The 13,454-nt window shown below is 42.2% G+C and overlaps 1 protein-coding gene across 1 annotated transcript; it reads left to right on the forward strand.

Moving 5' to 3' along the window:
* Positions 1 to 1,061: 1,061 nt before the first annotated feature.
* Positions 1,062 to 11,616, forward strand: traip (TRAF-interacting protein). Its single transcript, XM_063216409.1, has 16 exons — positions 1,062 to 1,210; positions 1,459 to 1,574; positions 1,766 to 1,823; positions 1,932 to 2,018; positions 2,157 to 2,196; positions 2,308 to 2,435; positions 3,006 to 3,100; positions 5,521 to 5,634; positions 5,828 to 5,915; positions 6,386 to 6,475; positions 7,286 to 7,374; positions 7,662 to 7,820; positions 8,083 to 8,125; positions 8,455 to 8,562; positions 9,003 to 9,053; positions 10,326 to 11,616. Exons 2-16 carry the CDS (start codon positions 1,477 to 1,479, stop codon positions 10,440 to 10,442), a joined length of 1,365 nt encoding a protein of 454 aa, XP_063072479.1. The 5' UTR covers positions 1,062 to 1,210; positions 1,459 to 1,476; the 3' UTR covers positions 10,443 to 11,616.
* Positions 11,617 to 13,454: the final 1,838 nt, after the last annotated feature.

The raw sequence follows: 13,454 nt of genomic DNA on the forward strand, positions 1-13,454 counted from the left end.
ATTTTCACATGATTAAGCCATTTTTGACAGAGGTGAGCCTCGTTCTCCGTTAATTTCCATTTCTCTGATCTACCTCCAGATAATGGCCGCTACAGATTGCCGTAAAAGGGGGGGCGGGGTCCTCTCTAGTGTTATTTTCTACCTCTATGATGGTAACTCTGAGTTTTCAAGCGCCATCTAGTGGGAAGTTTGAATTTGATATTGAGTGTTCATTCCAATATGCACACTCCCATCATCCACTTGTGCTTGTGACCTCAATCCGCCTCCTGGCCCAGCCTCCGTGGAGAAAACAATTAAGTTTACCAGCTGTCAGCCTAGCCACAATAACTTTTGGGGGACTGTTCTTCATTCGCCATCCTAATTGCAAATGAGAAAATTACATTAGAATTGTGCTTTTGTAAGATTTTGCAAAATATGCGGAAGTCCGCATATTGGAATTCACACTATGTTTAATACACTATATTAAATATCTTTTAAAAGCACAAACAATTCTAATGTAATTAAAAAAATATATATATATATTGGGATGGTGAATGAAAAACAGTCCCCCAAAAGTGGCTAGGCTGACAGCTGGGAAACTTTATTGTTTTGTCCATGGAGGCGGGGCGAGGCCACACGCACAAGGGGAGGACGGCAGTGTGCATATTGGACTTTGCTCCTTATTTCAAGGCTATCCAGATTCTTCCTCAGAAGCAATAAAAGAAAGAAAGAAAGAAAGAAAGAAAGAAAGAAAGAAAGAAAGAAAGAAAGAAAGAAATCATCCTTATTCTTCCTCTCTTCATTTTCTTGAAGTCTTGGTATGGTGATAAGAACAGCAAACCCAAACTTGATCTTACTAATTTGTATACCTTTATTTATTGATGTATTTACTTATTTTAATGTATTTATTTATATTGTAGGACCTTACAAAAGTCGCTCTCTTCATAAAACAGTCTGTTTACAAGGTGGATGCAGCAGGTTTGGACCTGGCTGGTGTATTGGCTGGGACTTTTAGCTCATCAAGTCCAAGTGACTTTTACGCAACTTCCGGACTAACACCGGTAGTTTGAATTGAACGCGGGCATACTTACGAAAGCGAATACACGAAAATGTCCTGGCAGTTGTTATTATCAAACGAAACGATAAAATTTGTGATTAAATGCTAATGCTGGATACTTAACAGCGTCAGGATTACGGTGATATATTACAGTCAACTAACGAATTACGCCAGGTCAGTATGCGAACGAGAATTCCAACCAGCTCTTATGCAATTTTGCATTTAGAGCTCTACTGTTGTTGGCACCCGCACCAACATCGTGAACTATCATACCATACTACAGTATTGGTAATTATTAACCAGTTGTGATTAAGGACATTCTTGAATCAATATGTGAAGACAAAGACCTATCCCATTGACAACTTTGTCGTGTAAACAACCTATGGTTGCTAACGCATGTAGCTGATTGTGTGTTTCTGCAGTGAACTATCGCTCTGAGAATGCCTATTAGGGCATACTGCACCATCTGTTCGGACTTCTTTGACCACTCAAGAGATGTTGCTGCCATCCATTGCGGGCACACTTTTCACCACGAGTGGTAAGCGAACATCACCGGTGTATTACAGCTCCGCCATGCTGTATGTTGACATTGGGCTTTGTACTACTTCCTGTAGGTATGATGCTGTAGCCTACTTTGTATTCCTATATACACTTAATTTTACAGTGAATGTCCTTATTGAATGTCGCTTTGGATAATAAAGTCTGTTCAGTATAATGTTATGTGTACAGTTTGCAGCAGTGGTTTCAGACGGCTCCCAACAAAACCTGTCCACAATGCAGGAAACAGGTATAGTACCAACTGAAACACAATATGCTTTTGAACTTGAGTGCCTCTTATATTAAATGACTATCCGTGTTGAACATGACAGTTTAAATACGTGTATTTGTGTGATAGGTCAGCACAAGACACATTATCAGCAAGCTTTTTTTTGACATCGGAGGAGAGGAGGAAGGGGCTGAAGTGGACCCAGAAAATTTACAGGTGAGGGTTGCTGAATATCTTGTGTAGTAGAAGATTGTTCTTATATATTGTTTTTTTCTATCGGAGTGTTAGAACATGCACAAATAAAGATTTGATTTCTGAATTGAAGTATTGCCTTCTGTCCTTATTATCTTTCAGAATGAATTGAATCGACTGAAGGCTGTACTAAGCTCCAGAGGTGACACATGCTCAAGTTTTGAACATCACTTCTATTCAAAGCAAATGCTGCTGCTTTTACCCTGATAATGTGCCATGCCATTCATGTATTTTTCTGTGTTTGTTGGTGAAGACAAAGATTGTCGAGACAGGCAGAAGCTCATCGAGAGTTTGAAGCTGACGGTGGAGAAGCTGAAGGTTGACTTGGAGCGTCTGAAGAAGGACATTGGAGATAAAGAAATGGTCTGCACGGTACTAAAGGTAAGCACCTCCACATTCACTCAAATGTGACATCACTGGACTATTACTGCAAGAGGCAAATAAGATCACCACCACAGCATTGTCTCTGCTGATGAAGTTAGGCCCCCGGGGCTTCAGTTTGACATCTCTGACTTAGCTGTATGTGTAAAGCCCCGGCCCATGCATAGTCTATATCCCACCCTTACTCAAGAGCACTTCAGCCATGGATGACAGTGCTGGTAAGTATGGGATTTGAACCTGCAACCCTCTGATCTAAAGGTCAGCGCTCTATCCATAAGGCCACGGCTGCTCCATGACGGGCACACGTTAAGCCCATTCATACCCTACATTCAAGGCGGTTACGTTCCAACTATCAATCTCTTAAGTATTTTGACACAAAATCGAGCAGCTTCATTTATACACGTAACAGCTCTTGCAGGTTCAAAGACCAGCCAGCACTGTCATCCATGGCTGAAGTGCCCTTGACTTAGGCACCAAACCCCAACCCCAGGGCCTGTAACCAATACCCTGTACCTAAATAACTAATTGTGAGCAAAGTGTAATGTAATGGATTTGAATGGGCCATAACAGAACGAGCTGAGGAGCCTGGAGAAGCAGCATCATGATGCCAAGGCTGCAAAAGAGGAAGCTCGACAACTTCGAGTCAAACTCAAGACTTACGAGAGGTAGATTCTCACTCCAAATGGAGACACTCAACACACATATAAGATATTAATATCATGATCATCCACATGTATTTGGGTGGTTGACGTTTAAGGGCGTAACACAATTTAAAAGAAAAAGTTATTCCAATTCCTGAAAAAATTGATGGAAGAAAATTAGAAAAAAATAAAGCACTTAGTGGTCCGTGGAATTTCGCCCAATTTTAGCCATTTTTGGGAAAATGTGTCCTGCATCAACACATTGCATAGGCATGTCACACCGCAGGAAATTCACTGCATTATGGCCATTTTAATCCTGTTGTATACATGACTGACATCTGAGCTCACGCTAACTTGATAATGATATTGTGTTTTATCTTAATATGTGCTTTCATTTATAAAAACCTTTCTTTCCCTCTATAAGAGCAGTCACACCACAGGACACCATAAAATGAACCTAAGCATTGCGTGACAAAAACATTGCAATATGAAGACATATTAAGAGGTCAATAGTCACCTTAAACTTCCACAGCACTCTCCAATAACTGAGGTACTGACTGGTAAGGAGCCAGTCTTTAAGACCCTTGTAGTTGGCCTTGCAGCTGCCCGTTCACAAACATTGACATACATGTCACCCCACAGGATGCAATTTGTGTTACGAAATTGAACTTGTAGACTAGTTAATATTACTGTCTTGAGTTTTTTATGCAATAGAATATTTATGCAATCATGCCAAATGCTTCATACATTATTCAAAATGTTGTTGGTTAATTTATATATATATTATATTCCAGGTTTCATTAATGTTACAGTCACACCGCAGGATATTTGACATATAAACCTTTACATAAATCTTAACAAAAATGTTTCTTCTCATCTAAGACTAATATGAAACATAATGTACCACATCTTCTTTCATTGACATTTGTTTTTAAAGGAAAAATAACAGTTTTGTAGGTTTTTAACCAATGTTACGAAAAAACAAGGCGTCACGTCAACCACCCATTTACACTGTATATATCACAATGTCACAACTATAAAGTTGACTGAAAGTGCAGAATATGCACCTATACGTATACTGTGTTATTGCATGCATTTGCCACCCATACACTCACTCACAGACTTAAAGCGATGGTTCGGAGTAGAATCACCCTAATGCCATTTGAACCGTGACACCCATCCACCTTTACACGCGAAGTGTTTTCTGCCGCAGGCTTACATCAACAGAGTTGCCGTGTTATTCGATGTTTATTCCGGATAGCTTGACTCAAGCGCATATGGATACTGGGCACCGTCTCCAAACTTTCCCCACAAAAATAACATGTCATGACACCAAACTTCTACAGTATAACAAATGTGGTTTGTACTCACAAAAAGATGAATTTGAAACTTTGTACATAGTCCAGGAGTTTATTAGTAACAACACACGAGACGATTAGCTTTTCTGCTGCTAAACATCCGTCGACGTCACTTCCTCCAGCTGGGACTTTGTTGATGGAAACAAATACACGTGAGTCCGGAAGGCGGAAAACTCAAAAAGACAGCTTGCGCTACAACTTGAAATTAACCACTTCGGATTTAAATTTTACCACATTTAATAAATAGAAGACGATGCCACACTCGTGCATATATCCTGGCTGTGGACTAAAACACAAACCTTACAATAAGTGGACAGTCCCAGCTTCTGCGGCAGAAAACACTTCGGGTGTAAAGGTGGATGGGTGTCACGGTTCAAATGGCATTAGGGTGATTCTACTCCGAACCATCGCTTTAAGTACTTTTATTTGGATCTCAATACGGAGGAAGCCATTACAGATCCAAATATTGATAATGGAAGTAATTTCACAACAGCCAGTAAGGAATGGTCGGACTCTGGCACCTCATTCTTCAGATGTCCTCAGAGATTGAGCAGTACTTAGCAACTTTGAACACACACACACACACACACACACACACACACACACACAGACACAGACACACACACACACACTTTAGAAACGCTTGAGAAACACATTGGAAATACAGAGACTCCTGCTCTGCTGCAGGTTAATGTCCACACACCTGTCATCTTGCTCAATGTGGACACTCCCCCACTGGATACATATGTGTCTCTTAAATTGTGACGAGGCATGGGTGCTTTGTACCATGGCTGTGGTCTAGTGGTTAAGGAGATGGGCTTTAGATCATAGGATTGCAGGTTTAAATCCCACCCTTCCACTGGAGCATGGCACCTCAGCCCATACTGCTCCAGGAACTGAAACCAATAGCCTGTAAATAACTAAGTCGCTTTGGGTAAAAGTGGCAATGTATGCATCAATGTCTATTGTAATGTTTTCTGTATCTTATCAATTGAGGTGTGTGTGTGTGTGTGTGTGTGTGTGTGTCTGTCTGTCTGTGTGTCTGTGTCTGTGTCTGTGTCTGTGTCTGTTTGTTTTCCCGTGTAGTCTAGATACAGTGTTGCAGGGTCAGAGGGCTGAAGTGGAAGCAATGATTACCGATTTAGGAGTCGGACAATCAGCCGTGGAACAGCTCTCCATCTACTGCGTCTCCCTCAAGAAGTAAACATTCACACGCACACACACACACACTTCTTTTCACAAATGACATGCCTTATGTTTGTAGCACCCAATGATGACAAACAAAATGATGTGTGTGTGTGTGTGTGTGTGTGTGTGTGTGTGTGTGTGTGTGTGTGTGTGTGTGTGTGTGTGTGTGTGTGTGTGTGTGTGTGTGTGTGTGTGTGTGTGTTAGGGAATATGACAACCTGAAAAGCAGCTTCCGCTCCACCAATGACATGTGTGAGAAACTCAGAAGAGAAGTTTTCATGTCTAACAACAAGGTAAGATCGTAGGTTTACAGATTCAACTCCCACCATAACCTCTCCCTTCACCTCCATCCATGGCTGAAGTGCCCTTGAGCAAGGCAACTAACCCCACACTGCTCCAGGGACTGTAATCAATACCCTGCAATTAATTGTAAGCCACTTTGGATAAAAGCGTCAGCTAAGTGTAATATAATGTTATGTAATATTAATGTGTGTCTTGTTGGCTATTCTTTAAAAAAAAATCCGAATTTATCACTGTCAAATCAACCTTTTGTGTTACACTGATTGTAGCAAACAAAGTCTGAAGCTCCTCAATCCACACTTTTTGTTTCGAACATTTTTTTCTCTGTGTAATTACTGTAAATGAGCTGTTCCTTTTGTCCCAGTAGCTTCTAACCTGTGCACGTGTAGTTCAAATGCAAAACAATTTTTGCTTTTCTGTAACATTTAAAGATTTTTTAAATGTAGTTTTGTCTGACATGTAGTTGCAGAAAGCAACCAATGAGATGAACCACGCGAAAGAGGAGATGCTTGCTACTCAGAAGGACCTGCGAAATGCTGACAAAGAAATCACGGTAGGAGGATCACGCACTGCCACCATTGCAGGACTATTGAATTGAGCGAGTAATTGTCATTTTATCCATGTTATGTTTGTTTTCACTGACTTTATGCAAAGCTGGCATATCAGTGGTTCTAAACCTTTACATTTGTGGAAGAAATGCCTCCTGATCTCACCATGAGCATGTCATCACCCTCCACCTAATTGCATGATCTGAAAGAAAGCGAGCGCAACTGGGAAAGTCCATCTCCCATTGTCATTGTGACGCAGTACTCCACAGCACACAAGTGTTCACTGCACACTGCACACAACGAAATAGCATTTATGCCTCACCCGTGCAAGGGGGCAGCACCCAAAGGGAGCAGTGTGGCGGGACGGTACCATTCTCTCAGGTTACCTCAGTCATGGAGGAGGATGGGGGAGAGCATTGGTAAATTACTCCCCCCACCAACCTGGAAGTTTGGGAGTTGAACTGGCAACCATTGGGCTACAAGTCTGGCGCCCTAACCGCTTACCCATGACTGCCCCATAATGTTGAAGATCATTTTCTGTGTGTTGTTATTGATTAATAATAAAGCCACGCCGGCCCTGCCGTGGCCAACCGGTAGTGCACTCGCCTGCCATGCGGCTGACCCGGGTTCGATTCCCGGCCCTCCCCGTCTCTCTCCCAATTCGTCTCCTGTCCACCTCTCGCACCGTCCTATCAAATAAAGTCGAAAAAGACCAAAACAAATCTAAAAAAATCATAATATTAATAAAAAATACACCAATATAGGCTTTAAGTCCTGTGTGTGTGTGTGTGTGTGTGTGTGTGCTTGTTTTTTAGAGTTTGAAGAAGAAAGTGGAGATCCTACAGAAGACCCTCAGCACACCTAACCGCACCAATGACGCTATTAGCAGACTGGTATTTGAAAGGTATGTCTGATGAATACACATCACATCTGAATACTCTTTATCCTTATTCTGCCCCACCCACTTTAAAAGTTATTTTTCTTATCCTGTGCGGTGACAAAATGCCAAACATACAGTAGCCCCACCTGCACAATAACGCAACGTAATATAACACTTCATACTGTGTTGATTGATTTAATTTCACAGGAGAATATTTTTTGTTTGTGGAAATGGATTTACTGTAAAACACATGAAAACGCCCCGAAATTTGATATGTTTAAGTCTTAAACCGGCTCTTTTTCCATTTGCAGCCCCGCCCCCTTGGAACTGAAACCCCGCCTCCATCGCCCGGACAACGAGCAGGACATCGACCTGAATCTGACGTTTGATGTTCCGACCCCTGAGCCGGTGGAGCACAAGCCCTCTCATAGTCAGGCCCCTGCCAAGAAGATGCGCCTGGACTCCACAGGGTGACCCTCAACTCACACACACACACACTTTTGATGCATTTGTAGCCCCTTAAAGGGGCACAATGTAGGATTACGTAGTTAGCGCGTTGCCCGTGGCAGGCCTGTCTCAAAATGTACACTCATAGTCATGAAAAAAATGCTGTTAACTAAGCTTGCTGTGAGAATGTTTTCCATCAAATGGTCAGGTCAAATGAACTGATTTTGGAAGTGTCTGAAGAAAGTAAATGTTGACATAAAACCTCTTTGTTTCCCCATCACACAGAGCATCCCCATTCCACTCAGGCAACACGTCTGATGCTGCTAAGGTACTTTCTCCCGTCTTGAAAATGGAACAATGTTTTGTACCGGAGGTTGATTCCATCCAATACATTTTCCAGAGCCTTCCCCTGACCCCGTAAATACTGTGTGTGTGTGTGTGTGTGTGTGTGTGTTTCCGTGTGTGTTTCCGTGTGTGTTTCCGTGTGTGTGTGTGTGTGTGTGTGTGTGTGTGTGTGTGTGTGTGTGTGTGTGTGTGTGTGTGTGTGTGTGTGTGTGTGTGTGTTTCCGTGTGTGTGTGTGTGTGTGTGTGTGTGTGTGTGTGTGTGTGTGTGTGTGTGTGTGTGTGTGTTTCTCTCATGTCTACATGAATCCACAGAAATCCCAAGTTAAGGAGGACCCTATGGATCCATTTTTAAGGAATTCTCATCTGTTCAGGAGGAAAGCCTTTGGCAGCATGCTGGATCCCCACAGCAAACCTGGCGCTGTAAGACCAGCCATTAATACACACACACACACACACACACACACACACACACACACACACACACACACACACACACACACACACACACACACACACACACACACACACACCACATTTGGCAGGTGCTTTTATCCAAAGTGACTTATATGTACAATTGAGGACAGAATTGCCGCATACCACAACACTTGCACATATAGCAAATTAAATATACAGAACAATAAGTGCAAATACCATGTTGGGTCAGTGCTTTTTATTACCTTCACCAAGGAGGTTACGTGATCGTCCAAGTTTGTTGTGTGTCTGTACTGTACGTCTGTTCGTTGGTACATTCGTTTGTGGTGGTTCGTCACTTTCTTCTGCTCTTGTTCACGTTCATTTGAACACTCACTTATCTCACATTTTCTTAAAAATGGTGTGTGTGTGCACTTGCGTGTTTTCAGGTGAGGACTGGGTATGATGGCCTTGGAGGAAGGACCAAGTTTTTCCAGCCTGTATCCTTTTGGCATCGTCACATAAATCGGAAGAGGCTTAGTGCAAAAATGCCAAGTTTGCACGTTTAAAGGTGCACCGTGTAAGATTGTGGCCAGAGTAGGTATTGCAACTATGCTGCTCATTGAAACTATGCTGCCTTTGCCAAATCTTATCTTTTCATTAATATTTACAAAGTAACAAACTAGTATTTACCAGTATGACCAAAGTACAAGTTTTGCTGCTAAAAATGTCTATTTCTGGACATTCAAAATGGCGGACCATAGAGAAGATCCCCCTTTTCATGTATGGAAAGTGCAATTTTCTCAGTCATATTGAATACTTACAATTTGATGGTGGTGGTAAGTATTTCTTAAAAAGGTAACATTTGTGAATGGGCAGCATGGATTCTGGACATGAACTACTAAAAATATGACATGGTGCACATTTAAAGAATCTTTCTCAGTATCTTCTGGCATTTACTCGAGTTCCCACTGTTTGGTTTTTCGCATGCCCATTTTCATTTAGCACTGTCTGCCTGCGAACATCCTCATTCATCCAGGTCCCAAGAGTTTTGGCTGTAAGCGACTGGATGGCTTCTTGACTTCAGTTTGAATGCATTTCACTCTTTATCCAAGAAGCATCTTCAGTTCTGCCGAGATGGGTAAATGCTTGGAGTTACTCCTCTAGTGGCGCATTCAGGCAGACTGAGAACTGTGCCCGTGCCCGTGCCCGTGCCCGTGCCCACTCCTGCACCTAATCGCCACAGATCTGAGCTTTGGCAAACCGGAAAGTTGCTTTCTAATGTGAACCGCAAAATACTTGTTTTTTCTCCGGGAACCGTGAGGACAACGTGGCAGTCAGCAGGTTCATCCTGGTTAGACAGTCACGTGCGGATAAAGTTCAGAGCCCGTTATGAACATGGGCGGTTGGCAGATAAACACTTTCATGCCCAACGGAACTGGTGCGGGCACCGGCACCGGCACAGACTCCGATCTGGTCGGCCTGAAAACCACCTGGGTTTAAAGGGAGGGGTCTGGAGAAGTATCAGCAGGACTGAAGATGCTCCTTGGATGAGGAGAGAATCGTCTTCAACTTCAAAGAAGTTACCCAGCTGCTTTAGTCTGGCCTCGTCTTGGTCTTTGGTTTAGCTCTGGTGGTCTCCTGAATGCTCGCTCCATGACTTCTTACGTTTTCTCCAGTCGCCACAGTGTGCCTTCTTAGCATGCACATTTTCAGTTAGGGGCTTCTCTTGCAAAGAATGTTTTCTCCCTAACTTCCGCTCTTCGCACCAGTCGCCGCTGTCAGAGATCCGCCCCCTGGCAGTCAAGGCAGTCAAGAGGAAGAAGGTTTCGCGTCCACCAATGGGAAAGCTGCCGGCTAGCATGACCCTCGACGCCTTCCTGGAGTGAAGGCCGCCTAAGCATAGCGGGTACCCAGTCCTAGTGGGCAGAGGAAGGACATGTTTGGTTGAAGCTGAAGATTGTGCACATCCCAGGAAAAGGTGCAGGACAAAGGCTGACGATAGTAATTTTAGAGTGAGGAGTCTGCACACTTAAAATCCTTATTTCTGTATTCTGTTTCTTTATTCAATGGCAGGATAGGATGGCGTTTCCATCATGCCTTGGAATAAAGTAAGATAGAAAAAAGGATTTTAAGTGTGCAGACTCCTCACTCTAAAAGAGGTGGAAAATGGCCACAGCATACCCCATGGACTTGTTCTTCAGCACAAGGTCACCCCCAGTGGTTTGCGCGTATGTGTGCTCGCGCATGCATGTCAGTATGAATGTACGTATGAATAGACAGGAGTGTTGGATAGTGATTGCGCCCCAAAATGATCAACTGCATTTATTTGCCTGTGTTGTTTATATAACCATTCTCAGACAAAACCACTTTGGTCGCCTGAATGGCTTGTAGAAACAATTGGTCCAACTACACCACCGTTGTACATTTCACGTACAAGAGCTGTGGGGTATACTAAGAACATGGTTGAATGATAAACCAGACTTCGTTCAGCTACAGGAAGTGGTAAACCTACTAATAGATCGACCTGCAGGCATCATTTAGTTTGGGAAATGAAGACTCCAGGCTCCTCTATTAGATGATTTACCCCTACTACAAGATTAACTTAACCTCGTATACCACAGAACCAGCTTCTTAGTATCCCCCCCTCCCCAACACATCATTGAGCTGTACATATTTTGTGTATCATGTGACACTGTTCCATCATAATCATTCATTAGTATCTCATTCAGACAATACGAGAATGTCAAAGCATGGAGTTGACTAACTTGTGTAAGCTTATGTCAAATGTTGGTAATCACACATGAATATTGCACATTTGAACAACCCCAAATCTGACAATCTTACATATCCGCATCAAACACACAAGAATCTCTCTTTCTAGTGTATTTTCTGTAATGTCTCATGTCTCAGTCACACGTTGATGTATATATATTTTTTTATATAAACACACAAGGATCTCTCTTCCTAGTGTATTTTCTTTAATGTCACATGTTGATGTATATATTTTTATAGAAATGGAAATGTATCAGTTAGGTTTAATAAAATATTTTGCTTTTCTAAAACCTTGATTATTTCCTCGTGACTGACTGTGCTTCACCTATTGTGTATGTTCCTGTAACGCTGCGTGACTGCTTTCTGCCGTTGGTCGTCATCTTCCATAGGCAGCAGTGCCAAATAGGCCTTCCAGCAAAGAAATGGCTCCAGAATCATGACTGAGTGCTTATGCCACCCCCCCCCCCCCCCAAAACCCACACACACACACATATTTTCCTTCTTCTTTCAAACAGGCTGAAATTAATATTGATGTTAATGCTGATGGTATGGTAGTATGATACATCTTAGGCTTACTGCTGATTTAGTAGAGAGAAATTAAAGTGTCTGACAGTTTACATCAGATACATAGATACAAGACATAGGGGAGACCGGGGTAAGATGAGCCACGAGGTAAGATGAGCCACCCCCTTTTTCTCGAAAAAGGTGAATACATTTTAACATGTCACCACATTCTAAGGTGGTGGAAATCCTTTAAAGCGATGGTCCGGAGTAGAATCACCCTAATGGCATTTGAACCGTGACACCCATCCACCTTTACACCCGAAGTGTTTTCTGCCGCAGGCTTACATCAATAGAGTTGCCGTGTTATTCGATGTTTATTCCGGTTAGCTTGACTCAAGCGCATATGGATACTGGGCACCGTCTCCAAACTTTCCCCACAAAAATAACATGTCATGACACCAAACTTCTGCAGTAGCACAAATATGGTCTGTACTCACGAAACGAAGCATTTGGAAGTTTGGAAATAGTCCAGGAGTTTATTATTATCAACACAAGCCGAATAGCTTCTCTGCTGCTAAAGCTGCGCCAACGTTACTTCCGTCATCTAAGACAAGCATGTAAGAGTCCTCAACGAAGCTCATAATATGCACAATGAAAAGTGAATTCAGCATCAGTATTGATAACGAAAATCCTTGTCTAATTGATAGTAGGTACGATTTGAAATATCTTTTAAGTATTGCCTTGAAAAGATAAGCCTTAATCACAATTCAGTGAAAACTTTTTTAACACTCTCGTCTGGAAGTTTGTTGAAGACTTTTACGGGCTTGTCTCATATGACGGAAGTAACGTTGGCACAGCTTTAGCAGCAGAGAAGCTATTCAGCTTGTGTTGATAATACTAAACTCCTGGACTATTTCCAAACTTCCAAATGCTTCGTTTCGTGAGTACAGACCATATTTGTGCTACTGCAGAAGTTTGGTGTAATGACATGTTATTTTTGTGGGGAAAGTTTGGAGACGGTGCCCAGTATCCATATGCGCTTGAGTCAAGCTAACCGGAATAAACATCGAATAACACGGCAACTCTGTTGATGTAAGTCTGCGGCAGAAAACACTTCGGGTGTAAAGGTGGATGGGTGTCACGGTTCAAATGGCATTAGGGTGATTCTACTCCGAACCATCGCTTTAACACCTGTGAAAAAGTGAAGCATGCGCCAAATTTGGCGAGAGAGATATTTGTGAAAACAGGTGTTTTTTTGCTCTTTAAAGGGACACTGCAGGAAATGGTCAAAAAGGGTACTGCAACTATGCTGCTCATTGAAACTGGGGTGCCAATTGCCAAATTTGATCTTTACATGAAAGTTTTCTAAGTAATAAACAAATATTTTCTAGTATGGTCCAAGTAGAGTCATTTTTGCAGCTAATAATGGCTATTTTTGGAAATTCAAAATGGCGGACCATGGAGAAGATCCCCCTTTTCATGTATGAAAAATTCAATTTTCCCAGTCATAATGAATACTTAGAATTTGAACTTAATACTAATACTTAATTAATACTTAATACTCTAGAACTTAATACTAGAATTTGATGGTGGTGGTAAGTATTCATGAAAAAGGTAACAGT

The sequence above is a fragment of the Engraulis encrasicolus genome, chromosome 14 (genome assembly GCF_034702125.1).
Source record: "Engraulis encrasicolus isolate BLACKSEA-1 chromosome 14, IST_EnEncr_1.0, whole genome shotgun sequence".
Taxonomy (NCBI): Eukaryota; Metazoa; Chordata; class Actinopteri; order Clupeiformes; family Engraulidae; genus Engraulis; species Engraulis encrasicolus.

Bases quoted from the DNA above. Each gene is read 5' to 3' on its own strand.
- traip (XM_063216409.1), top strand. From the start codon at position 1,477: ATGCCTATTAGGGCATACTGCACCATCTGTTCGGACTTCTTTGACCAC. The intron at 1,575-1,765 runs GTAAGCGAACAT...TTATGTGTACAG, and splicing joins CACACTTTTCACCACGAGTG to TTTGCAGCAGTGGTTTCAGA. The intron at 9,054-10,325 runs GTATCCTTTTGG...TCTTCGCACCAG, and splicing joins GGACCAAGTTTTTCCAGCCT to TCGCCGCTGTCAGAGATCCG.